Below are 26,018 nucleotides of genomic sequence, written 5' to 3'. Positions count from 1 at the left end.
CCATCTACTCCACAGGAAAAACAGCCAGACTGGCTCTGCCCAAGTTGCCATGGAGACTGCAGGGACCCGGGAACTGGTTTCTTGGTGGACCATAGATCAAACTCTGTTGTTTTAATAATACATGATTCCTAGGCTATAATTTATTCCCAGATTTCTGATTGCATGGCAAGCTAAGGTAACTGTAGCTTAACAGCTTGAAAACAAACCTAGCTTCTTACCCTAAGGTAATTCACCACTGTATTAGCTCATTAATAAATTCATTAACTACCTAAGAGTGCCAGATTTCTTATAGACTTCATGATAAAGGCTAGACAAGGTCAGATGTAACCTTCTGTTACTTCCTCATCTAAACTCAGTTTTTAGTGACGAAATGCTTCATATTCCGTCTTCTTGCTAATGCACTGTCCTAACATTAACCAATAGAGTTCTTATAAATTTGCCTAATTCTAATAAAACATTCCACTATATGATCCAAGTGTATAATCACAAATTCAAATTTTAAATTTTCTTTATCTTTTAACTAAATTTAAAGTGTTTCTTATGCTGCCCTAGACAAAAGGAAAAGGCCCGTCTTGCTCCTTCTGCTACATGAAAGGTTTTTGTCTTCCCTAAGTTCATCTTAAAGACTGTTAATCTTAACAAATCTATCTCCTTTGTAAACTTATAAGCTACAGGAAACCCACTCAGACCTATTTCTCATGGACCAAATGGACTCCATCTAGATAAGTACACCTACCTCTTCCAGAGGGTGGGATTCCTCTCCTGTGCTCTGGAATTGGGATTCACCTTACCCATGACCACCAAGACCCAAGGGTTTCAAGTGTACTTCCAGATGTACACCTAAGAAAATTTTTTTCTCCCAAACGTACTTTATGCTCTACCTACGTAGTGTGTGTGTGTGTGTGTGTGTGTGTGTGTGTGTGTGTGTGTGTGTTCAGCATCTTATGAAGTCCATGTATTTACTATATCCAGGATGGTCCAGAGAAGAAACTCTCAGATGCTCTGATCTTCTCTCACAAACACAGTCTTCTACAGGACATGTTCCTTCTGATCTATCCACAAATGGTTTCACACACCCTGGATACCAAGGAAACAGCCAACTCTCCTAAAACCAGACCATATCCCATCAACCATTTTCTTAGGTTTTCTAGAGGCCTGTTGCTCGAAAATCAACAGTAAGTAGCTAAAGATCACAGCAACCCTATTTCTTCTCCATCATCACCCCTTTCTATTTTTTCTTTTTTAATTACACCAAAATGGGGGAATGTTGGCATTTTGTCTAGGTTCTTTCCCACAGTTACCTGGCAACAGCCAGGTATCCCTGACTCACTATAAAAAGCTGCTTCTCTCTCTCTCTCTCTCTCTCTCTCTCTCTCTCTCTCTCTCTCTCTCTCTCTCTCTCTCTCTCTCTGCCCTTGCTCCCTTACACTTACCCTTACCCTCTTTTCTCTCTCTCCCCATTCCCCTCCCCATTCTCTCTCCAGGTGCTCATGGCTGGCCTCTCCTCCTCCTCCTCCTCCTCCTCCTCCTCCTTCTCCTCTTCCTCTCTCTCTCTCTCTCTCTCTCTCTCTCTCTCTCTCTCTCCTGCCCTTGCTCCCTTACACTTACCCTTACCCTCTTTTCTCTCTCTCCCCATTCCCCTCCCCATTCTCTCTCCAGGTGCTCATGGCTGGCCTCTCCTCCTCCTCCTCCTCCTCCTCCTCCTCCTTCCTCCCTCTCTCTCTCTCTCTCTCTCTCTCTCTCTCTCTCTCTCTCTCTCTCCCTCTCTCTCTCTCCTGAATAAACTCTATTCTATAATATACCATCATGTGGATGATACCTCAGAGGGGAAAGGAATGTCTCACTATGAGCCCCCAGACACACCCCATTCCCCAAACCATACTGCACGTCTACCAAACATATCCCTTTCCTTCTTTCTTATCTTTTTATAAAACAAAACACCCACATCACTTCATATTCTGTTCACATTTTGTTTTGGTTTTTAGAGGTGACTATGTTGAAGCAGATGTGTCTTGTTCTTTTGGAATATCTTGCCTTGCTGGTCACTGTGGTTCTAAGGTGTTACAGCTAGGTAGGACTACTGATTGCTTTTCCCTCTTGGTATCTTTCATGGCTGTTTCCTGCATTATGAGAGCTATCCTCAGAGAGGAAGCTTCCCAGGCATCTCCAAATCAGTTCCTCCAATCCTACTTCTCATGGATATCACCTTTTTTATATATACTGACCTAGACAGGCTGTGATAAACCCACTATGTACCTAAAGACTCCCATTCATCCCAAAACTCCTGTCAACACTGTTGTGGGTTTTTCAGCAAACGCATGTGGCAAGATCTTTGGAACAAGGCCTTTGACGGGTCAGCAGGATGCCTAACTTCATCTTTGTCTTTACTAGCAGTTTGGTTGGTGAGCACTGCACTCAAGTGCCTGTCATCTGTGTCTCCTGTAAATCCCCTAGTCCACTAATACTTTCTTTTCTCTCACTTCCCCCTCTCTCCCCAGTGCTGTAGGTGGAGGAAACCAGGGTCTTATACATAGGAGTCAAGCAGTCTATTAACTGAGCTGTGACCCCAGACCCCTCTACCATTTCAGAGTTAGTGTGAGAAGGCAAAACCAAAAGGGAGAGATGAAGCAGGATAATTGTATTTTTAATGTCTCCATTACTTGGCTTGAGGTTTTTTTGAAAGAAACAACAGAAGTTATTTATATTCTGCTCAGCCATATATTTCTCCACAAGTGAGCCCAGAGCAACCTTTTTTTTTTTTGCTTAAAAAAAAGAGAAGAAAAAATATAATGGAAGCTACTAATTTTATGTTGCAAAATAGCATCCTTGCTACAATGGAAGTTAATAATAAGTGAGTGGATACGTATATGTTACCAATGGAAAATGAAGAGGTTCAACATGGTTTCTTCTGACAAAAAACTAGCAAGTAATGACACTGTTGGGAAAGGAGTGCAGTGTACCCCCTGGTTGGAGGAGAGCAGGGAATTTGAAATAGTCCTGGTGGCTTGAGATTTGGAATTGACTAGATGAGCATAGGATTCCAGAAATGTCTGAGGTTAATGGTGTTAAATTTCTCTTGATGTCAATATGTCCTTGATGGAACATTTTTGCAATCGTCTTTGTGGATCCACATAAAGCCAAAAGCAGGGTTTGGGGAGAGTGGCTTTTCTAGGGAAGCAATTAAATGAGAGAGGGCAAGAGTGTTATTAGCATGAGTTTTATTAAAATAATGGCCCAGGACCAGTTAGATGGCTCACTGAGGTCACCTGCCCAGAGCAGATCCTAACAACCTGAGTTCAATTGCCAGTCTCCAGGACACACAAGGTGAAAGAAAGGAACCAACTCATGTTGTCCTCTGACCTTCATCTATGTGCATGTACATGCACAAACACACACACACACACACACACACACACACACACACACACACACACACGAATGTAATTTTAGAGAGAAAGAGAAAAGAATTGCCCAGAGTCTTTTAGATGAACATGAAGATTTGAGAATAATATAAGGGAAGTGTACAAGGCAGTTCAGAAACACGCGGCTGGAAAGTAAGAGAATTGTGGACAACCAACAACAATAGTTGACAAATGGGGAAGTATTGGGGAAGAGAGGATAAAAGATTTTTACATATGCTCGCATTTTCCCAGTCTGAACTCTGACCATCGGTGGAGATTTGCTTTCCATCTTTTGTTAAGTTTTCCATACCTGCCTCAGGGTTGCTCGCTCTCTGTTCCCTGTTCTCCCACACACTTGAAACAGAGGAAAATGGAACGTTTTTGGTGCTCTTTCAACTTTTAGTAATTTTAATTTTAATTTTAATCTGCCTCTTGGATTTCCCATTACCTTGTCATCTGTCATTTGGTCCAAGTCTCTATATGTTCTTATAAACGCCCATTTCTTGGGAGGTGGGGATTCACTATTTTCCTACTGTGGTTATGCAATACCCTTGTGTACAGGGTGGGTTAAACTGTAAGAACAATCCCTAAAAGGTGGAACCTTAGGATAATGGGCACTAAAACTTGATCAATGCAAAAGAGTAAATTGAATCCCTGTAAAATGTGTAGTGCTCTAGGTGATTACATTTCTAAGAAAGAAAACACTTAGAATTTCACAAACACTATTCAGTCTTACTCATTAAATTTGTTCCACGAACCCAGCAACGTATCTTGGCCCCCACCAACCACTAAGTAAGATACAAGTGGGTATTTTTTATCTTTGCTGAACATAGCAACCTTTGCTAAGTTCTGGGGAGAACACAGCAGCTCCCACTGAGGTGCTGATAGTGACACTGGGTGTAGATCATGGCAATCAGTCATTTGCTTGGGACCAAGATGGCAAGGCAGAGGACTAAAACAGAAAAAAAAAAAAAAAAAAAAAGGTGTCATTCTGATGGTGGGGATCATGTCCACTCACTGGATTTCTTCTATACACATGTGACCCTCCCTTGCCTAAAGTTGGTTGGTTAGCAAACTTAACTTCGTTTTGAGAGAGTTAGGGAAAAGTGGAGTGCGCTCAGTGCACCCCAGAGGGTGTCCCTGCCCTGTGGCAGCCCTGTCCAGTTCTAGCGGGACGGTGAGCGAACTAGGAGTGTAAGTGGGCGGGGAGCAGCTTCGGGTACCGTGGGCAGGGTTTGCAGCTGCTGAAATGGCCAATGAGCGCTCTCAAGAGGCTGAGCCAAGAAGAAGGCTGATTGAGCGGCCACCACTGCCTCCCAAGTTTCCTGTAGTGGATGCACCGCCCGGCCACTCCGCTCCACCCAGCGTTGAGGGAGACCCGAAGAAGCCGGAGCCGCGGACTCTGGGTGGGTTTTCGGGACAGAACTACCAGGCACCTACTTTGCTCTGGGGGGAGGGACGATTCGGTGAACTATGAAGGGCCGGCGGCGGCGGCGCCGAGAGTACTGCAAGTTCACGCTGCTCTTGGCGCTGTACACGCTTCTGCTACTGCTCGTCCCCTCTGTACTGGACAGTGGCAGCGAGCAGGACAAGGGCGGCAGGGACTGCCCCGGCCTGCAGCGCAGCTTGGGTGTGTGGAGCCTGGAGGCGGCGGCGGCCGGGGAACGTGAGCAGGGCGCAGAGGTGCGGTTCCAGGCCGAAGGAAACCCGGATCGATCCCCTCGGCCCCAGGGCAACCTCAGCGCCATCCGTGAGTCCGTGACCCAGGAGAAGCAGCACATCTATGTGCATGCCACCTGGCGCACCGGCTCGTCCTTCTTGGGTGAACTCTTTAACCAGCACCCGGACGTTTTCTACTTGTACGAGCCCATGTGGCATCTGTGGCAGGCACTGTATCCGGGCAATGCGGAAAGCCTGCAGGGCGCGCTGAGAGACATGCTGCGCTCCCTCTTCCGCTGTGATTTCTCTGTGCTCCGCCTGTACGCGCAGCCCGGGGACCCCGCAGAGCGAGCACCGGACTCGGCCAACCTCACCACGGCCATGCTTTTCCGTTGGCGGACCAACAAGGTCATCTGCTCGCCGCCTCTGTGCCCCGCCGCGCCCCGGGCGCGCGCGGACGTGGGCCTCGTCGAGGACAAAGCCTGTGAAAGTACCTGCCCGCCCGTGCCGCTCCGCGCCCTGGAGGCCGAGTGCCGCAAGTACCCGGTGGTGGTCATCAAGGACGTGCGGCTGCTGGACCTGGGCGTGTTGGTCCCCCTGCTGCGTGACCCAGGCCTCAACCTGAAGGTAGTGCAGCTCTTCCGAGACCCACGGGCAGTGCACAACTCGCGCCTCAAGTCGAGGCACGGACTGCTGCGCGAAAGCATCCAGGTGCTGCGCACACGCCAGAGAGGTGACCGCTTCCAGCGGGTGCTACTGGCGCACGGCGTGGGTGCCCGTCCCGGAGGCCAGTCCCGGGCGCTGCCCTCCGCGCCACGCGCCGATTTCTTCTTAACCAGTGCGCTCGAGGTGATCTGCGAGGCCTGGCTGCGCGATCTGCTCTTCACCCGCGGTGCGCCCACCTGGCTGAGGCGTCGCTACCTGCGGCTGCGTTATGAGGACTTGGTGTGGCAGCCCCAAGTCCAGCTGCGCCGCCTGCTGCGCTTCTCCGGGCTGCGGACACTCGCCGCGCTTGATGCCTTCGCATTCAATATGACCCGCGGCTCGGCCTATGGAGCCGATAGGCCCTTCCACTTGTCTGCGCGGGACGCCCGAGAGGCTGTGCACGCGTGGCGCGAGCGTCTGAGCCAAGAGCAGGTGCGCCAGGTGGAGGCCGCTTGCGACCCCGCCATGCGACTGCTCGCCTACCCTCGCAGCGGGGATGAACGCGATGTGAAGACCGTCAGGAAAGGGGAGACACCACTGGAAACCAACGCCAACTGGGCCACATAGCACCCTGATCCCTGAACCCTGCCCCGGGGCATATCTAGGTAAAGTGGCACAGTGTAAGGAATGGTGTTTGGAGGTGGGGGGGTGGTTAGAGGGGGCAGTGCTGTCCTGAATGTCAAGCTGTCAGATCGCATCCAAGATCACGTCTTGCTTGGTAAATTTGGGGTGCTTCAATGGGTTCACTTCCTTAGCTACCTCCCTTCTCAGAGGAGGACCTAGAGGTGAGAGAAGTAGTGTAAAGGTAGCTGAAGCAGCCTCCAGGTCGTTGCTCTCCCTGCATGGGAAGTCCAAAGACAGTAGAAAAAGTCTAAAGCATCCAATGCAACTTGAGACTCAAAACTAATGTGGAGTGAAGTAGGAAGCCCATCCAGACCTATGGTTCTGAAATAGGTGCCTGTTTGTCCTGTGTAACAACTTTTTGCCATGGTGTCTGCTATCAAAAGCAAGGTGTCATGAAAAGTATGAATTTTGTTCCTATTTATCCTTAATTTTTCTGTCTGGTATTTCCTTGTCTCTCTTCTTCTACAGCTCCAGGGCTCTCTCCTCCTGGGTACTAAGCACACAGACATAGTGAGGCAGCTCTTACAACACTTTCTGCACATTTGTGTGTCTCCAGCCCTATTACAAACAAGCAGAACTAACATTTCTTACCCCTGGCTTCCGTGTGCCCTTTTCCCTCCTCTCTTCCCCTCTCTGAGGCTGACTGATGTTTGCAGGATATCTGACCACAGGTCACAAAAGCTGCTTGGTCAGCTTCCTCTGGTGCTCTAAGAAGGCTGGGTTGGGTTTTCCCCAACTCCACTCTGGCATTTATTTATTTATTTATTTATTTATTTATTTATTTATTTATTTTTGATAGATGGGACTTTAGACCGGCAGTTAACAATTTGTTAAGCAAATCCCTCTTTTTGCCATTCTCTATAATGTGGTTGCTAAAATGGGACACACACACACACACACACACACACACACACACACATATATGAGGGAGAAAAGGAAACACAGAGAGAGAGAGAGAGAGAGAGAGAGAGAGAGAGAGAGAGAGAGAGAGAGAGAGAGGGAGGGAGAGAGAGAGAGAGAGAGAGAGAGAGAGAGAGAGAGAGAGAGAGAGGTGTATGCACGTGTGTCCACTATTGAGTTATTCAGTTAACAGATGGCATGTAACACTGGGTCAGGGGAAGATTGTTCTGCATGATGCTCACCATAGGAATCTAGTCAGGGGCATGGGAATGCATTTCCCCAAACACTGTAAATTGGAAGAGTATTTACTGCCTTCTGTACAGTACAGACCAGAGGAGGAAGAAAAGCAAGGCAGGGAGGCCGGAAGTGACTTAAGTTTCCATTCATTATTTTATAGTGTAATTCAGTATTCCCCTGGGATGGACTGGAGGGACAAATGTTGAAAATGTTAATGAGATGGACTTTTTTTTTTTTTTTTTGGTTAATAGACCTAGGGTTTTAGAGTGGCTTGGGGAAGCTGGCTAATTGAATTTGCTTCTCCCAGTAATCAAATCAGTCTTTATAATTGCTAGGAAGTCTGTGTTCTTTCCTGATTTTCATAGAGAAGGAAGGTAAGACACAGGGTGATTCATTTTAAAAAAACATCTGCTAAGCCATATTTACATAGAGAAAATAATGGTCTTTAACTCACTATCACAGACTTCAAGAAACTCCTTCCCTGGTCAAACACTGCAGCATTTTATGGTTTTAAGACATGAGAATCTCCTAGAGACGCTTGTTCCACATCCTTCTCCCAATTAGTTCTGACACACTAAATGATGCCTGAGGCAGGGTGATAGAGAGGAGTGTACCCTAGGAAGTACAAAAGGGTGTGGGTGACAGTGACTATGGCCAAAGATGGTGCTGCTGTTGTTTGGGAGGCTAGTGTGGCTTCTCTGTAAGGCTGAAGGCACATCTAGATAGAAGTTTTAGGCCCTTGTAAACTTTAGTGACTGTTCCTTCTGCATTGGACAATTAAGATCAATATGTGGATATATTCAAATGGTTGTATTCCTGGCTCCTAGGAAGATAATATTGTTATAAACTCTTTCTCAGAACCCACCATCTACTAGCTGACTTCATTCTCACTGGCTAGAACTAGCTCATGTGGTTTGCCCTATGCCAAAAATTGCATAAGGGAATGGACGCATTTTGAGTCGCTCACACCAGCAGTTCTCAGTGCTGGGTGAAAGTTACGGTTGACTTCCCCTAATCTTTAGTGGATATATGTAAGACTCAGATAATATGTACCTTATATGAACCATGATATTCTCTATTCATATATATCTATGAGAAAATGTGATTTATAAAATAAGCATATGAAAAGATTAGTAGCAATAATAATATAGAACAATATAATATGAAATAATAATCATTATGATAAAAATTCTATCAATGAATTGTTACTGGACTTCCATGAGACAGGTAGTATGTACAGTGTGAATCAATGTGAATACGCTGGATAAAGGATGGTTTCCATTTCAGGCAGAACACAGCAGAACTGCATATCAGTTCGTGCTGCTACCCAGATCAACATTGTAAAGCTTATACATGATTTCTGCAATTTTCTTTTAATATACCTGGACTGTGGCTGACAGTATGTAATTGGAGTCTGAGAAAAGAAAACTATATGGGTAGAAAGGAACCACAACTATACATCTAGCTGAGGAACTTTTAGGAAAATGCCCATGCCTAAGTTCTCCCCTACCCCAGAGATCTTTTGGGAGTGGACTGGTGTTGGAAATAGAACTCAGGGTCCAATACAGTCTATAAACAGGTGCTCTACCATTGAACTTCACCCCAAGCCCAGGAGATCTGATTAATTCAGTCTACCGTGAGGTCTCTAGACCTAAGCATCAGGGTTTTCAAAACTCCCAAGGTTGACAAGGGCTGTTGATAAGCAGCAAACTCTGCCATATGTTTTATGTGAAAGAACTTAAAGCTATGAAGTTCTTTGCAGATAAACAGTATTATTATGGAAGAGGAAATTACACACAGGCCTGTTTGTCACCTGCATATGCCTTCAGATGTTTTGTTTTCTGTATTTATACATCTAAGAGTCTGTCATTGCACAAATTCTATCAACTCCTGTTCTGAACAGACTGATATTCTGTCCTGTCCTCAGTATGTCTCCCTTTGCCTTCTACCCTTGGGAGGATGCAAGATGTCTTAGTTAGGGTTTCTATTGTTGTGATGAAACACCATGACTAAAAGTAAGTTGCAAAGGAAAGGGCTTATTTGGCTTATACTTCCACATCACTATTCATCACTGAAGGAAACCATAAAAGGAATTCAAACAGGACATGGATCTGGAAGTAGGAACTGATGTCGACTCCATAGAGGGGTGTTGCTTATTGGTTTGTTCTGCATAGCTTTGCTCATCTTGCTTCCTTTTAGGACCTAGGACCATAAGCCCAGGGATGGCACCACCCACAGTGGACTAGGCTCTTCCACATCAATCCCTATTTAAGAAAATGCCTTAGCAGACAGATCTAATGGGGCAATTTTCTCAGTTGAGGTTAACTTCCTTTCAGATAACTCTAGCTTGTGTCAAGTTGGCATAAAGTAGCCAGCATACAAGATTTTGTACAAACTGCCTGCGCGCGCGAGCGCATGTGTGTGTGTGTGTGTGTGTGTGTGTGTGTGTGTGTGTGTGTGTGTGACCCAACTTGCATGCTGACCATGTATTCTACCACTTAACTATTCCCACAATGCCGTAAGATATTTAAGTCACTTTAGACTTTGTTCTTGATAGGATCTATGCTGCTGTTGGGAGAAACTAGAGACAGGCAGGTGTTCTGTAGCTAAGTCCTAACAATAAGGAAACTTTCCCAGGAAATCATTCTAATCCAAAGAAATGACAAGCCACCACCATTTTGGAACTTATTCCATTTAAATCAGTGGACTGAACCCCAAATCTCTGTGTGATATTATGCGTGTTTATCACTGAAATGTCCACCTTTGGCTTGAATACAGACTGCTGAATAATACCCATTTTAAAAACACTGCTTCTATATGGAACTTTTGTTTGTTTTGGCTCTCAGTAGCAAATTAAGCTGGGTACTATGTTTGAATTAGAGGTCATGGAATTAATACGATGGGTTGAGGTGGTGATGGCGGTGTGTATATTTCTGTGCATGTGCAGACACATAGATAGGGTTGTGATCTGTATGCAAACACACAGATAGTGATTGTGTGTTCACACAAATAGGTAGAAATGAGCATCAGGGTTTCAGTAGCACATGGACAATTTTCTAAAATGTACTCATGTCAAAAAATCATTACCCCTTGTGGGTGAGATTTTTGCTTAGTTTTGATTCAAACATTCTGAGATTTTTTTGGGCTGCCTTCTATAGAAAGACACCTCAGTTGATAGTGGGTTTGTTATTGGTTTAAGAAATGATCATACTCTTCAAGTCTGGGGAGTGAGACATGGAAGAAAACCGGTTATGCAAAGTGAGGTGTAAGCTAAAAGTAATAGCAGCCATCCCTTGATTTCTATGGAATCAGTTGTTACATTGGGGTATAGGAATCCAGGCTTTGGGATCTAGGTCTCGTGGATAACATTTGATTAATTTTAAGAGGTTATTTGCCAAGGATGGGGCTTGTTGTCAAGTATTGAAAAACAAAGCAAAACAACCTAGAACAACTTAAATGTCCTACCTGCACTATGACATCAGGAACTAGGTAACTATGTCAGGATACATTCTGACAATGAAATACAATATAACCACAGAAAAGGAGATAACATGGAAAGATTACCAAAGCACTAAATGTGAAAACAATACAGAACAACAAATGTAGTTTAGTCTCACTTAAGAGTAAGAAGGCAATGTTTGTTGGCATTTGCATGAAATGAGTCTAGATACATAGAGCACAAAAACTACAGTGGTGCTCTGGAGTGGTGCTCCATTCTAGGAATGGAGATTAGAGGATGTTCATACCCTTTTGTGCTGGCAAACTCTTTTTCTTACCTCGTATTTCCATGATTTCTATACATTTGACAGACATGTTTTTTTTTAAAAAAAAACAAGAACATTTTATTTTAAACCTATGGATTGGATGTGTGAGCATATTTTATCACCCAAAATAGTGAGCTGAGAAGAGGAAGGAGATAATATGTGTTCACGAAGGAACACAGTGCACAGAATAGGCACTTACTGAGCATCACTTCATTTGGAATCCATTGGAGATTCTCACTCCACTGATCGTTCTGGGATGTAACCCAGTGCCTTGCCCAAGCTAGGAAAGCCTTCTATCACTGTACCACACTACTAGCTCCTTGATCTTTTTAAGGCAGGGTTCAAAGCATTCTCTAAAAGTTTGTTTTTCATTTGAGAAGAGGTTTTTTTTCCTTTCCTCGTGAATAAAAATGCAATATAAATGACTAGAAGTGGTGCCTTTAAGAGAAAAAAAGTTCACAAGCAGCTGTTTTAGAATTCTTTAAATATGCCTGCTCCCAGCATGAGAAGCCCAGAGGAATGAAACTAAAGAGACTCACTGGCCTTGCTATGTTGCATCTAACATTCTGGTCCAACACAGTGACTCCCAAGCAAAGCTCAGTTTCTTTCTGCCAGGTCTTCTGGCTCCCCATTCTCAGTCTTCCAAATGGAACTTAAGGAACTGACCCTGCTGAAAGCAGAGTCTTAGGGTGAGTGCAGTAGAGCATAAGAACAGTAGAAACTACGACACTGTTCTGGCGCTTGTTCAAAAACACTGGGAAGCAACGAATTGTTTGGAAGCTGAACAGGAAGCCATTTTTGAGGCCACAGCTGAACAGTAGAAAAGTTGCAGAGCTCAGTGATGGCTCCAGGAGAATTAGAGTCCCTCAGTTCTGCCCCCTTCCACTTCATGGCCAGGCATCAAGCCAAGCCAGCCTGATATTTCTGTGGCTGGTCTTGTTCATATTAAAGACCATTCTGCTAGGAGCTAAGAATAAATTAGAATATCAGCCAGTGGTGAATATTTTTAAGAGCAGAGGGTAAGAAGCTATGAAAGAGAACTATCACATTTGAGTTAAGATCTAATTTTAGTCTGAGTCAACAGATCTCCTCTCATGAACTGAACAGGACAGTAAAGATTATCTTGTAGAATCACACCCTAAAGTAGGCTTGGAGGTGACATATTTTTGTTTATAGATTTGAAGCCTTTTCTGTAAAGATGGCCTTATAGCTGGAGTGCCAAGATCCTGGAAAGGCAATCTGAGGAAAGCAGTTTTCCAATTGAGGTTCATTCCTCTTACCAGATAACTATAACTTGTGTCAAGTTAACAGAAAAACTAACCAAGACATTAGGATATAATGGTGTTTTTCAAAAATGGCAGAACTTAAATACAGAAAAACTAGTGGGAGAGTGTTTGGCTAAGAAATCCAAACAGGTTTATTCAGTTTTATCTACTCATGCTATTTGTTCATTTAATCACCACTATAGACAACCATAGGTATGATGGAAATGTATTGCAGGCCAAAATTTAGACATAAATTTAAATATTATCCATTACAATTCATTCCATAATTGCTATACAATGTATCAGGAATGTCAAAGATAGGTGTAACTTTTTAATGGAAATTTTTCTAATGTTAAGGCTGGCTATTTGTAAAGGAAAACGTAAAGCCAATAGGAAAGCCTACAAACGTAGCATTTGGAAAAAATCTAATCCCATTGGATGCCAAAATCTGTCAATGCCAAAACATAGCTAGCACTCACTTCAAAGGGAACAAGAGCTAGTTTATATTGGAGCAAACCATGTGTGACCCTGGCACCAAATATAGATTCATGCTTATCTCAAGTATCCTATCCCAGTGATAGGAGTTTTATGAAGTTGTTACAATGACAGAACAACAACAAAACATACAAATCAAATCAATTTCAAGAAACATTGGTGGGAAAATTGAGGGAGTGGGTTACCCCAAAGGGGGAAAATCTGCTATAGGCCTCAAATGCTCTCAGATAACATTCTTAGCAGTTGAGTTGGTAGAAGCTAATGGTTTGTTTGTACACTACAAAACACTGTTACCTCAGTATGAATGTTAGTTCAAACACCAAACAGGGAGGTCCTCAGTGAATGGCTATTTAAGATGAGTAAAGGTAACTCTGGGTAATTTGCCTCATACTGTGTAGCATTCTGGCTCTCCATAATTACTGAAGTTCTGATTAGTTAACTCCACCTTATAGAGCCTTTAGCACACAGGTGCTGCTTTTTCCCCTAAGAACTCTAGTTCACACCCATGTGGGAACCAAATGGTTACCTGAGTAGGTCTAAAATCTGGTCACTTCCCAGACCCATGCCCTCAAGTGGTTACTAGCCAACATTTGCAGGGGGCCCATCTGAATAGATATTATAAAACACTGGCCCATTCCTTTACGTCAGTTGAGAGCAACTTTACTCAAAACAGCACCACATATGCCAATGGAAATGATATCTCAGAACTGTTGAACAAAAGGAAAAATGTCAAAACAGGCAGACTCAGCTGTTTCCCACTTTTATTGTTGTTCAGTTTTTTTCCAGTTTTATTTTTAAAACTGAGGCAGAGTGGTTGGGGATTTAGCTGAGTGGCAGAGCATTTGCTTAGCATATGTTAGGTTCTGGGTTCAGTCCCCAGCTAATAAAAATACATAAGGATTGGGGACTAAAGAGATGACTCCACATTTAAGAGCACCCAGATTCAGTTTCAAACACCCATACCAGCTTAATCCACCGAAACTGCAGTCCCAGGGTACTTGATGTCCTCCTTGGGCATTTACATGCTACAAATAAAATCATGCAGGCAGGTACACATACATTTTCTTTAAAAAAATCTTTAAAACCATAATTGTATGCAACAGTGTCAGTTTTATTAATACCATTTTGATATGTATTGATTTGTTCTAAAACAAGGTCAGAAATTTGGGGAAATTTTAGTTGTAGGTGTTATAATAAGATTAATAAGATTATTTGATTCCACTTTAGTGGAGGACACATAGCCGCCATTTAATTTTGACTTTGGCCTTGGCCAATCCCAGGACAAAAGTGATCAAGTGGACTAAAGTTTCACTCTGAATTCCCGCCACGATGGCTAGATAGTGGGGACAGCAAAACCAAGGTCTTAGTCATTCTCTCTGGGGCTACCTGGGTCCCTAGCTTTTCTCTCTAAGCCCTACATAAACTTTCCAAGCAAGAGTTTTCTGGTTTGGTTTGGTTTGGTTTGGTTTGGTTTGGTTTGGTTTGGTTTGGTTTGATTTTGACTCAACCCATTTTTTGACTTGAAAGATGTTTCAAATCAAATAAGGCTGAGACTGGGGTGAACTAATGCAAATATTAACCAACAATCCCTTGACAATGCCTCTTAATCTTTCAGATTGAAAGTCTAGAAATTATGCTTGAGATTTATGTCGCTTGAAGTCAGTTTCTGGGAGCGGGGTGTGTGTGTGTGTGTGTGTGTGTGTGTGTGTGTGCGCGTGCGTGTATGAGCATGCACTAGCCAGCATTTATCAGCAAACTAACCATTCTAATTATACTTTGTTTCAGAGCAACAGTAAAGAAATGCTGGTGCTCCCACATTGTTGGCATTTTGAGAATTATCTTACCATTGCCTCTAAGCAAACCCCTCACAAAAAAAACAACTTATTGGTTCTATTGTCAACATTATCAGTCATTTCCTTGTTTCCTTGGCCCAGTATTTCATAGATTCGAAGCACAAGCAGGAAGGTTAAGAAGTTTTAACCTGGACAGACAGATAAGCCTCAGAAGTTAGAGTCATTCATTGTGTAGTTCCCAGTTGGGGAACTAGGTGACTCCCCAGAGCTCATGGCCATAGAAAAGGAGACTAGCACACTTGCCAGCCCATTTGCTCTGGAAGCGGTCTGGGAGGAAGGTTGTGACAATAAGCTGGGAAGTAGTAACATAGCCCTGAGGATGGGACATGCTGAATACACGGAAATCTCAGCCCTCAGCCCAAGGGTTAAGTGCCAGCTCTCACTTTGAGGATCTGTTAAATAGTTTTGGGTGGTTCCTCCCCTCGGGGGTTCCTCACCTGGCAGGAGTAGGTGGGGGAGGAACAGGATAAAGAAGTGTCAGTCTCCCAAAGATTATCCCCAGTCTCCGGGCAAAACCAGAAAATTTGAAAGGAAGAAGGCAGGTCAAAAGTTCTAAGTGGGGTATCTGTGGGAGAGTCCAGATTCTCTTGGCAGGACTGTGGCTCCTTACCTGATCTGAAAGGGACAGAAAGCCCAAAGAATGATGAAGCAGCAACTTTAGTTGGTTGTGCCTTCTGTTCTCAAACTTTTAAACCAGCAGGAAGTTTATTCTTGCCCCTCCCCCTCCTAGCTTCAAAGGTTGGAAACAGTATGATTAAAACACTAAGTCTGTCTTCCTGAGTTATTCTACTACAGCCAAGGGAGGCTCAGCAGGGCCAAAAGCCTAAAATTGAGGCAACAAAAACCAAGAGGGAAGGCATACCCAGAAGGAAGTTGCTCTTTGATGGCACTCAAGCTATTATTAGGCCAAATTCATTGCAATATGGCCAAATCTTTAAAGAAGCAAATCCATTTTAAAAAGTGAAAGCCAATTTGTGATTTCATTGAATATTAAGAAATGACTTCACACGTCAATGCCATATATTTAGGATCGAAACAAAGATGTGTTTCAGAAAGAAACTTTGGGAGATTGCCACCTACATAATGCTCTGAAGACTGCAACAGTTTTTCCAGCATGTCTTCTCTCCCCTCATCTTGCCTTGTTCCACTAGTGATTTAATCAAAAGTTTGAACTTGAAGATCTGGCTTTGCAGCTCAGTGGCAGAATACATGCTTAGCATGCGTAAGGCCCTGAGATCAACCTATAGCAGTGCCACAAAGAAAAACTGAAGTAGAATAAAAATGTTAAAGGTTTTCTTTATATACTGACTAAAATTATTCTTTTAAAAACCAGTATTGTGGTGGTACATGCCTGTAATACCAGCATTAGGGAGGAAGGAGAATCAGGAATTCCACATTATCCTTAGCTACATAGCTAGTTTGAGGCCAACTTGGTATATATGAGAACCTGTTTCAAAAATAACTAAGCAAAAAGTAATAAAATATTTGGACATAAAAATCTTTACTAAAAGGATACAAAGACTGTATGGTCCAGGGGCTTGCTCAAGAGTATTCTCTATGAATGGTTATTAGGAAATGAGATCTGACTTGGCAACACTTAGCACTTAATTAGTCATTGATAAAACTCCCTGTACTCCTGCCAGGCTTATTTCTGGGTCTTAAAGCAACCCAAGTGGCGTGCTAGAAATACTACACAAAGAAACAGTGATAAGAATTTTTTCTTGACTTTCCCGTTTGAATAATTATAGATTCACAGGAAATTGCAAGAACAACATACTCAGGTCCAGTGTAACCTTCACCTAACTTTCCCCAAAGGGATATCTTATAGATAGATTAATGTCAATACCAGGAAATTGATGTTGATATAATCTACGGACTATTCTATTTTCAAGTTTTTACCTGCACTTATTTTATGTGTATGCATAAATAGAGGTGTGTGTGATTGTATCACATACAAATTTCTGGAAACACCACTCTAACCAATATAGAATCACTATATCAACACAATGAAATTATGGTGCCAACTAGTTGTAGTTTATACCCTGCCACATCCGACCATTTTCCATAGAAAGCACTAATTTGTTCTCCATGTCTGACTTTATTTTCAAGAATGATGTAAATAGAACATTATTTACATAACCTTTTGATATTGGTTTTTTCACTGAACACAGTTGTTTGGAAACACACACTCAGATTATCTTGTGTGCTGATAGTTTATTCCTTATTGCTGAATAGCATTCTATGTTACCAGTATAGTACTTCAATCATTTACCAATTGATGAACATTTAAATTATTTTGATCTTTTAGAAATAAAGCTGTTATGTATATTAATGTACAAGTTTTAAAAATTTTTATTGGAGTATGTTCATTGCACATAGTAATGTGTTTTATAGATATTATCATACAAGTATAATACTCACCTGACTTACTGCATTTACTATGATTTCTTCAGTTGTGTATATTTTCCAGTAAATGGCATAATTTCATTCTTCTTTATGGTTGGATCAAACTCCATTTTATATGCACACCACATTTTCTTTATTCACTGATTCCATATGTTGGCTACTATGAAGAGTGTTGCAGTAAACACAGATGTGCAAGCATCTCTGTGGTATGGTCATTTAGAATCCTTCAGTTATGTATCCAGGAGTAGGATAGCTGGGCTAAATAGGAAGAGACAGGCTTGTGTGTAGCCCAAGATGACCTCGAATTTCCAGCCAAGTATAACCTTAAACTCCTGATTCTCCTGCCTCCACCCACTGAGTGCTGGGATTATGGATGTGTACCAGCACTCCCAGTTTTGTGCTGTGCTGGGGATAAATCCCAGGGTTTCCTGAATGGTGGCAAACACACTACCAGCTGAGTTTAACCCATCTCCAATCTCTCCTTTTAGTTTTTATGTGGTATCTCCCCTAGTGACTCAAACAAATGGCTGAAGTGCCCATTAACATATCAAAGCTGAAGGTGGCAGCTACTCTCTCCACAGAATCCCCTCAGTCTCTACCTGTTACATACTATGCCCCCTACCCTGAACTCTCCAGCCTAGGTATTGGGCTGGGATTCCCTCTCCCCAGCTCCTTTGCATCTATATAACTCAGCCTTTTTAGCTATGCCAATCTCTTGGCCCAGGCCACTCCTCTTGTTCAGCAGCTTCTCTCTCCCTTCCTTCTCCATCTCCTCACATGGCCTAGCTCAGTCTGGTCATGTTCACTCTGAACTCTCCTAGATGTCCCTGCCTCTGTATATGCTCTTCTTTTATTCACAGTAAACCTTCTGCTGCACTGTACCTAGCAGCAGTCATATCCTTCCTTTTGCTTTCATTCTTTTCTTTCTTTCTTTTCATTCACTGACTTTCATAGTGGTTGCACAAGTTTATATTGCCACCTCTTCATCCTTCAACCTCTTCATCCTTGCCTCTGTTTATTACTTATTTCCTTAATGACTGAGTTATGATGAAATCTCAATACACCTCTAGTCTTGTGTGTGAGACTCAGGGTCTCACACACAAACTAAGAAAACTGTCTATTGCCAAACAGCACATTGAGCACCAGAATGCCTCTTGTGTCCCTCAAATATGTGACTCCTTCCTCTATCTGATGGCTAAGAAGACTGAGGACCTTAGTATATACATATTTATCAGTTGTACACACTCTTTTCAGGACTCTCTTCACATCGTTAGCCTATTTATTTGTCAATTCTTGGCTATATTTCCAAGCTACTGGAATCCTTCTGCAGAAAGTCCTTGCATATAACTATTATCGTAATATGTTTACTCTCTTTTTCTTTCATCAGTTCCAGAATTCCAGGTCTGTAAATTAAGCCTTTGATGCATTTTATATTTATTTTTGTGCAGGGTAAGAGATATGGAGCAAATTTTATTCTTCTAGTTGCAGATATTCAGTTTCCCACCACCATTTGGTTAAGAGGCTTTCTTTGCTACAATTGGTTTTTTACTCCCTTTGGCAAAACTCAGATGACTATAGGAGTGTGGGCTTATTTCTGGAATGTATATTCTCTTATTCTATATGAATTTTGGGGGATTTGTTTGTTGAGAGAGAGAGAGAGAGAGAGAGAGAGAGAGAGAGAGAGAGTGTGTGTGTGTGTGTGTGTGTGTGTGTGTGTGTGTGTGTGTGTGTGAAATTAAGTCTGGTCATACTTCCAGAATTGTTATTTTTGCTTAAGATTTTTTTGACTATTGAAGTATGTGCAAGGGTTTATAGAGGTACTCAGTTCTCAAAATGAATGACCAGCAAAGCAATTGTTGAATTATGGGCAAGTGTATTTTTAATTTTCTGAAAACACACCAAACTCTTTTGTAGGATAGCTGTACACATTACAAGTTACTTCATTTCCTCCAGGGTACTTGGTATCGTGACCATGCTGCAGCTGTTTTAAAGACTACATAGTGACATCTCATAATAGTTTCCATTTGCATTTTCCTGATGGCTGGTGATGTGGAACTTGTTTTCAAGTGCTCATTTGCTATCTATGCCACTTCTTTTAGGTAAAATGCTGGCCCAGATGTTTTAGTCCATTTCTAATTAGACTTTTTAAACTATGTCAAGGGCTATTTATACATTTTAGATACAAGTCTTTCATCAGATAATTAGTTGCAAGTCTTTTCTCCCACTGTCTATTTTCTTTTATTCTAAGATGTTTTGAAAAGTAAATGGTATTTATTTATTGCAATACTGAAGACTAAACTCAGGGTCTCACACACAAACTAAGAAAACTGTCTATTGCCAAACAGCACATTGAGCACCAGAATGCCTCTTGTGTCCCTCAAATATGTGACTCCTTCCTCTTACGTTCAGACCATTGCCAACACATCTGCAACCTGGCTTGTTCTTATTTATTCTTTATTTCCTTGTTTTCAAACTCTGTTTGTTTGTTAAGACAGTGTTTCACATTATAACTTCGTTGTTTTGAGCCTATGTACCCTGCATTGTCCTTGCCATGAAAGCAATCCTCCTGCCTTGGCTTCTTGATTGCTAGAATTATAGATGCCACACTTACAAAGCCTTTTAAAAGTCATGTGATTTCTCCAGATCCTACAAGATACGCTTTCTGAGAACCCAGTAATGATTCTTTTGTATTATCCAACCTGCTGATTAAAGTTTAAAGTGTCTCTCTCTATGCCAAGAACTTCTAGATATTGGGTTTGCAATGATGAACAAGGAAAGACTTGAGAGAAAAACATGAAAACTGTAATATTTAAGTGGGTCTGGGAAAACCTTTATAAAGAGCTGAAATTTAAATTAAAGTTTAAAAGGCCATGACAGAGGGAGGTAAGTTAGATGATTTCAAACAGACTCTATAGGATCTATAAATGTTCCAAGGTAAGAAACAGCCTGACATCATGAATATGACCAAACACCAGTACAGCTGGTTTTTTGGAGGGACAGTTCAGTGTTCAAGAGCACTTGACACTCTTTTTTTAAATCTTTATTAACTTGGGTATTTCTTTTTTTTCTTTTTCTTTCTTTTTTTCATCTTTATTAACTTGATTATTTCTTATTTACATTTCAATTGTTATTCCCCTTCCTGGTTTCCCCACCAACATCCCCCTAACCTCCCCCTCCCCTTCTCTATGGCTGTTCCCCTCCCCATCCTCCCCCCATTACAGCCCTCCCCCCAACAATCACGTTCACTGGGGGTTCAGTCTTAGCAGGACCAAAGGCTTCCCCTTCAGCTGGTGCTCTTACTAGACTACTCATTGCTACCTATGAGGATGGAACCCAGGGTCAGTCCATTCATAGTCTTTGGGTAGTGGCTTAGTCCCTGGAAGCTCTGGTTGGTTGGCATTTTTGCTCATATGGGGTCTCAAGCCCCTTCAAGCTCTTTCAGTCCTTTCTCTGATTCCTTCAACGGGGGTCCCATTCACAGTTCAGTGGTTTAATGATGGAATTCGCCTAAGTTTTTGCTGTATTCTGGCTGTGTCTCTCAGGACAGATCTACATCCGGTTCCTGTAGGCCTGCACTTCTTTGCTTCATCCATCTTATCTAGTTTGGTGTATGTATATGAATGGGCAACATGTGGGGCTGGGTCTGAATGGGCGTTCCTCCAGTCTCTGTTATAAACTTTGCCTCCCTATTCCCTGCCAAGGGTATTCTTGTTCCTGTTTTAAAGAAGGAGTGAAGCATTCGAATTTTGGTCATCCTTCTTGAGTTCCATGTGTTCTGTTCATCTAGGGTAATTCAAGCATTTGGGCTAATATCTACTTATCAATGAGTGCATACCATGTGAGTTATTCTGGGATTGGGTTACCTCACTCAGGATGATATATTTGAGTTCCATCGATTTGTCTATGAATTGCATAAAGTCACTGTTTTTGACAGCTGAGTAATATTCCATTGTGTAGATGTACCACATTTTCTGTATCCATTCCTCTGTTGAAGGGCATCTGGGTTCTTTCCAGCTTCTGGCTGTTATAAATAAGGCTGCTATGAACATAGTGGAGCACGTGTCTTTTTTATATGTTGGGGCATCTTTTGGGTATATGCCCAAGAGAGGTATAGCTGGGTCCACAGGTAGTTCAATGTCCAATTTTCTGAGGAACCTCCAGACTGATTTCCAGAAGGTTGTACCATTCTGCAATCCCACCAACAATGGAGGAGTGTTCCTCTTTCTCCACATCCTCACCAGCATCTGCTGTCACCTGAGTTTATGATCTTAGCCACTGCTGTGAGGTGAAATCTCAGGGTTGTTTTGATTTGCATTTCCCTTATGACTAAAGATGTTGAACATTTCTTTAGGTGTTTGCCAGTCATTCCGCATTCCTCAGCTGTGAATTCTTTGTTTAACTCTGAACTCCATTTTTTCATAGGGTTATTTGTCTCCCTGTGGCCTAACATCTTGAGTTCTTTGTATATTTTGGATATAAGGCCTCTATCTGTTGTAGGATTGGTAAACATCTTTTCCCAATTTGTTGGTTACAGTTTTGTCCTAACCAGTGTCCTTTGCCTTACAGAAGCTTTGCAGTTTTATGAGATCCCATTTGTCGATTCTTGATCTTACAGCATAAGCCATTGGTATTTTGTTCAGGAAATTTTTTCCAGTGCCCATGTGTTCCAGATGCTTCCCTAGTTTTTCTTCTATTAGTTTGAGTGTATCTGGTTTGATGTTGAGGTCCTTGATCCACTTGGACTTAAGCTTTGTACAGGGTGATGAGCATGGATCAATTTGCATTCTTCTACATGTTGACCTCCAGTTGAACCAGCACCATTTGCTGAACATGCTATATTTTTTCCATTGGATGGTTTTGGCCCCTTTATCAATAATCAAGTGACCATATGTATGTGGGTTCATTTCTGGGTCTTCAATTCTATTCCACTGGTCTATCTGTCTGTCTCTGTACCAATACCATGCAGTTTTTTATCACTATTGCTCTGTAATACTGCTTGAGTTCAGGGATAGTGATTCCCCCTGAAGTCCTTTTATTGTTGAGAATAGTTTTAGCTATCCTGGGTTTTTTGTTATTCCAGATGAATTTGCAAATTGTTCTGTCTAACTCTCTGAAGAATTGGATTGTTATTTTGATGGGGATTGCATTGAATCTGCAGACCACTTTTGGTAAAATGGCCATTTTTACTGTATTAATCCTGCCAATCCATGAGCATTGGAGATCATTCCATTTTCTGAACTCTACTTCAATTTCTTTCTTCAGAGGCTTGAAGTTCTTATCATACAGATCTTTCACTTGCTTGGTTAAAGTCACACCAAGGTATTTTATATTATTTGGGACTATTATGAAAGGTGTCTTTTCCCTAATTTCTTTCTCGGCTTTTTTCTCTTTGTATAGAGGAAGGCTACTGATTTATCTGAGTTAATTTTATACCCAGCCATTTTGCTGAAGGTGTTCATCAGGTTTAGTAGTTCTCTGGTTAAACTTTTGGGATCACTTAAATATACTATCATATCATCTCCAAATAGAGATATTTTGACTTCTTCTTTTCCAATCTGTATCCCTTTGATCTCCTTTTGTTGTCAGCTTGCTCTGGGTAGAACTTCAAGAACCATATTGAATAAGTAGGGAGAGAGTGGGCAGCCTTGTCTAGTCCTGGATTTTAGTGGAATTGCTTCAAGTTTCTCTTCATTTAGTTTAATGTTAGCAACTGGTTTGCTGTATATGTCTTTTGCTATACTTAGGTATGGGCCTTGAATTCCTATTCTTTCCAGGACTTTTATCATGAAGGGGTGTTGAATTTTGTCAAATGCTTTCTCAGCATCTAATGAAATGATCATGTGGTTTTCATCTTTCAGTTTGTTTATATAGTGGATTACAATGATGGTTTTCCATATTTTAAACCATCCCTGCTTGCCTAGGATGAAGCCTACTTGATCATGATGGATGATTGTTTTGATGTGCTCTTGGATTCGGTTTGCAAGAATTTTATTGAGTATCTTTGCATCGATATTCATAAGGGAAATTGGACTGAAGTTCTCTTTCTCTGTTGGATCTTTGTGTGGTTTAGGTATAAGAGCAATTGTGGCTTCATAGGAGGAATTCGGTAGTGCTCCATCTGTTTCAATTTTGTGGAATAGTTTGGATAGTATTGGTATGAGGTCTTCTATCAAGGTCTGATAGAATTCTTCACTGAACCCATCTGTACCTGGGCTGTTTTTAGTTGGGAGACCTTTAATGACTACTTCTATTTCGTTGGGAGTTATGGGGTTGTTTAAATGGTTTATCTGTTCCTGATTTAACTTTGGTACCTCGTATCTATCTAGGAAATTGTCCATTTCCTGCACATTTTGAAGTTTTGTTGAACATAGGCTTTCATAATAGGATCTGATGATTTTTTGATTTTCCTCTGACTCTGTAGTTATGTTTCCCTTTTCATTTCTGATTTTGTTAATTTGGATACACTCTCTGTGTCCTCTTGTTAGTCTGGCTAAGTGTTTATCTATCTTGTTGATTTTCTCAAAGAACCAACTTTTGGTTCTGTTGATTCTTTCTATGGTCCTTTTTGTTTCTCCTTGGTTGATTTCAGCTCTGAGTTTGATTATTTCCTGCCTTCTACTCCTCCTGGGTGTATTTGCTTCTTTTTGTTCTAGAGCGTTTACGTGTGCTGTCAAGCTACTGATATTATGCTCTCTCCTGTTTCTTTCTGCAGGCACTCAGCGCTATGAGTTATCCTCTTAGCACAGCTTTCATTGTGTCTCATTAGTTTGGGTATGTTGTACTTTCATTTTCATTAAATTCTAAAAAGCCTTTAATTTTTTTCCTTATTTCTTCCTTGAGTAGGTGATCATTGAGTAGAGCATTGTTCAATTTCTAGGTATATGTGGGCGTTCTTCCCTTATTGTTATTGAAGACCAGCTTTAGCCCGTGGTGTTCTGATAGCATGCTTGGGATTATTTCTATCTTTCTGTAACTGTTGAGGCCCGTTTTTTGACCAATGATATCGTCAATTTTGGAGAAAGTACCATGAGGAGCTGAGAAGAAGGTATATCCTTTTTCTTTAGGATATAATGTTCTATAAATATCTGTTAAGTCCGTTTGGCTCATGACTTCTATTAGTCTGTCTACGTCTCTGTTTAATTTCTGTTTCCCTGATCTGTCTAATGATGAAAGTGGGGTGTTGAAATTTCCTACTATTATTGTGTGAGGTGCAATGTGTGTTTTGAGCTTTAGTAAGGTTTCTTTTACGTATGTAAGTGCCCTTGTATTTGGGGCACAGATATTTAGGATTGAGAGTTCATCTTGGTGGATTTTTTCTTTGATGAATATGAAGTGTCCTTCCTTATCTTTTTTGATGGCTTTTAGTTGAAAATTGATTTTATTTGATATTAGAATGGCTACTCCAGCTTGCTTCTTCTGACCATTTGCTTGGAAAGTTGTTTTCCAGCCTTTCACTCTGAGGTAGTGTCTGTCTTTGTCTCTGAGGTGTGTTTCCTGTAAGCAGCAGAATGCAGGGTCCTCGTTGCGTATCCAGTTTGTTAATCTATGTCTTTTTATTGGGGAGTTAAGGCCATTGATGTCTAGAGATATTAAGGAATAGTGTATATTGCTTCCTGTTATATTCATAATTTGATATGAGGTTATGTTTCTGTGCTTTTCTTCTCTTTGTTTTGTTCCCAAGATGATTAGTTTCTTGCTTCTTCTAGGGTATAGCTTGCCTCCTTATGTTGGGCTTTACCATTTCTTATCCTTTGTAGTGCTGGATTTGTAGAAAGGTATTGTGTAAATTTGGTTTTGTCATGGAATATCTTGGTTTCTCCATCTATGTTAATTGAGAGTTTTGCAGGATACAGTAACCTGGGCTGGCATTTGTGTTCTCTTAGGGTCTGTATGACATCTGTCCAGGATCTTCTGGCTTTCATAGTTTCTGGCGAAAAGTCTGGTGTGATTCTGATAGGTCTGCCTTTATATGTTACTTGACCTTTTTCCCTTACTGCTTTTAATATCCTTTTTTATTTTGTGTGTTTGGTGTTTTGACTATTATGTGACGGGAGGAGTTTCTTTTCTGGTCCAATCTATTTGGAGTTCTGTAGGCTTCTTGTATTGTTATGAGTATCTCTTTCTTTAGGTTAGGGAAGTTTTCTTCTATGATTTTGTTGAAGATATTTACTGGTCCTTTGAGCTGGGAGTCTTCACTCTCTTCTATACCTATTATCCTTAGGTTTGATCTTCTCATTGAGTCCTGGATTTCCTGTATGTTTTGGACCAGTAGCTTTTTCCACTTTGCATTATCTTTGACAGTTGAGTAGATGATTTCTATGGAATCTTCTGCTTCTGAGATTCTCTCTTCCATCTCCTGTATTCTGTTGGTGAAGCTCGTATCTACAGCTCCTTGTCTCTTCCTTTGGCTTTCTTTATCCAGGGTTGTTTCCCTATGTTCTTTCTTCGTTGCTTCTATTTCCATTTTTCATTCCTTCTACTGTTTGATTTTGTTTTCCTGGAATTCTTTCAGGGATTTTTGTGACTCCTCTCTGTAGGCTTCTACTTGTTCTCTAAGGGAGTTCTTCACATCTTTCTTGAAATCCTCCAGCATCATGATCAAGTACGATTTTGAAACTAGATCTTGCTTTTCTGGTGTGTTTGGATATTCTGTGTTTGCTTTGGTGGGAGAATTGGGCTCTGATGATGCCATGTAGTCTTGGTTTCTTT

General features: G+C 41.6%; 1 protein-coding gene across 1 annotated transcript in view; it reads left to right on the top strand.

Annotated features, from left to right (window-relative positions):
- The first annotated feature begins 4,763 nt into the window (after positions 1–4,763).
- Chst7 (carbohydrate sulfotransferase 7) overlaps positions 4,764–26,018 on the top strand; it is a 36,568-nt gene continuing 15,313 nt past the window's right edge. Inside the window, exon 1 of the mRNA NM_207600.2 lies at positions 4,764–6,370. Coding sequence (NP_997483.1) covers positions 4,875–6,332 — 1,458 coding nt within the window. The 5' untranslated portion in view covers positions 4,764–4,874 and the 3' untranslated portion in view covers positions 6,333–6,370. The remainder of the gene's footprint in view (positions 6,371–26,018) is intronic.

Source organism: Rattus norvegicus, chromosome X, assembly GCF_021556685.1.
Source record: "Rattus norvegicus strain SHRSP/BbbUtx chromosome X, alternate assembly SHRSP_T2T, whole genome shotgun sequence".
Taxonomy (NCBI): Eukaryota; Metazoa; Chordata; class Mammalia; order Rodentia; family Muridae; genus Rattus; species Rattus norvegicus.
This window is presented reverse-complemented; position numbering and strand designations above follow the sequence as displayed.